The sequence below is a fragment of the Aplysia californica genome, unplaced genomic scaffold (genome assembly GCF_000002075.1).
Source record: "Aplysia californica isolate F4 #8 unplaced genomic scaffold, AplCal3.0 scaffold01201, whole genome shotgun sequence".
Lineage (NCBI taxonomy): Eukaryota > Metazoa > Mollusca > Gastropoda > Aplysiida > Aplysiidae > Aplysia > Aplysia californica.
This window is the reverse complement of record NW_004798471.1, coordinates 40,027-41,504: the sequence shown is the minus strand read 5'-3', so window position 1 is coordinate 41,504 and position 1,478 is coordinate 40,027. Positions and strand designations below refer to the sequence as shown.

The 1,478-nt window shown below is 43.8% G+C and overlaps 1 protein-coding gene across 1 annotated transcript in view; it reads left to right on the top strand.

Annotated features, from left to right (window-relative positions):
• LOC106013738 (collectin-46-like) overlaps window positions 1-1,478 on the top strand; it is a 7,380-nt gene that overhangs the window by 2,387 nt on the left and 3,515 nt on the right. Inside the window, exons 2-3 of the mRNA XM_013090281.2 lie at window positions 417-555; window positions 1,093-1,155. Of these exons, the coding sequence (XP_012945735.1) occupies window positions 417-555; window positions 1,093-1,155 (202 nt within the window). The remainder of the gene's footprint in view (window positions 1-416; window positions 556-1,092; window positions 1,156-1,478) is intronic.

The window sequence follows — 1,478 nt, the reverse complement described above, 5'->3', positions numbered from 1 at the left end:
TTTGATTTTTTAAAACTCAAGTAGGATAACTCTGTTCGCAAAAGGTGCGCTTTTGCGAAGAGGGCGCCACCGAATTTTGAGGACACTTTTTTAATTGGCTCAAAGAGAGAAGTGGCCCCTCTTGGTATGTAGACTCATTGGCTCAGTCCGATCTTGTTTCCTTGGGGAAGGCACCGCACACGAATTTCCTATTCATTTTGGCTAGGTCCTTTCAGAGATAGACGTTACATTTGGAGGTTCCACCTCTTAATTAAATAACTTAGTTGGGTTGAATGAATGAATGAAGAACCATAATCTCCGATGTCTGTCGCAGATTTGCCACTGGATGATGAATAGGGTTGATAGGGGCGTTAAACCTATACCATTAATTCTCCATTTTCCCCACCTCCCTCACCCCCCTTTCCCCACTTCCCCAGATTTTGCTGTCCGACGTGTCCGGCATGCCTCAACGACGCGGTGGTGGTGTACTCTCCGGCCGCAGACGGAACAACGCCGTTCAGAGCGGGAAGAACGCAAAGGACGACGTTCTCAAGAAGGGCTGCAAAGGTGGTGTGGGTAAGTAAGTCGTGTACCCAGCAGTCAAAGTGCCTGATCGGATCAGATCTGATCGGGTAGGATCGGATCGGATCGGAACGAATCAGTCAGATCGGGTCAACGACCCCAAAAAACCTCCACATAAAAGGATGGACCTACACGTGTGTACTGCAATGGTTTTGATGTTAATGATAATTATCTCTGCACATTCATAAGTGAAAGTGAACGTAAGAATTTGTCTCACTGGCCATGGCAGAAGCCACTAGTCATCTTAACTTTTAATCGATCTTCTATTTCGCTTGAGAATGTTATTCTCCTCTATGAATGTGTTGTTCATTGTCAGGCATTATCATTATTATTTTCTTTAGTAACGTTAATTACAATAATAATTGTAATAATAACAAATATTATAATAATAGTAACAATAATCACAATTATGGAGCATAATCATATATCCATGATTTGCAGTATGACCTAAATTTCGATTTGTGAGGCTAAAGTTTACTTTCATCTGAATACATATTGAAATTTATGTGTCCCATTTCTTTCCCCCAACAGGACCCGCAGGCGCTCCTGGACTGACTGGCCCAGCTGGTCCTGCAGGATTTGACGGACAAGACGGTAAGTCTATTTGCACGCGGAGTGCAGTCTGTGTTGTCTATTTGCACGCTGAGTGCAGTCTGTGTTGTCTATTTTCATTTGCACGCTGAGCACAGTATCTCCCCCCTCCCCCTCTCTCCATCTATCTGTTTATTTTTTAAATTTGGCTGTCCCTTTTTCTCCCCATCTCTCTCTATCTCTCGCGCACTCTATCTCTATCTCGCTCACTATCTCTCGCTCTATTCGTCTTTCTCTCTCTCTCTCTCTCTCTCTTTCTCTCTCTCTCTCTCTCTCTCTCTCTCTTTCTTTTTCGTTCTCATTCAGTCTCTCTCTCTCTCTCTCTC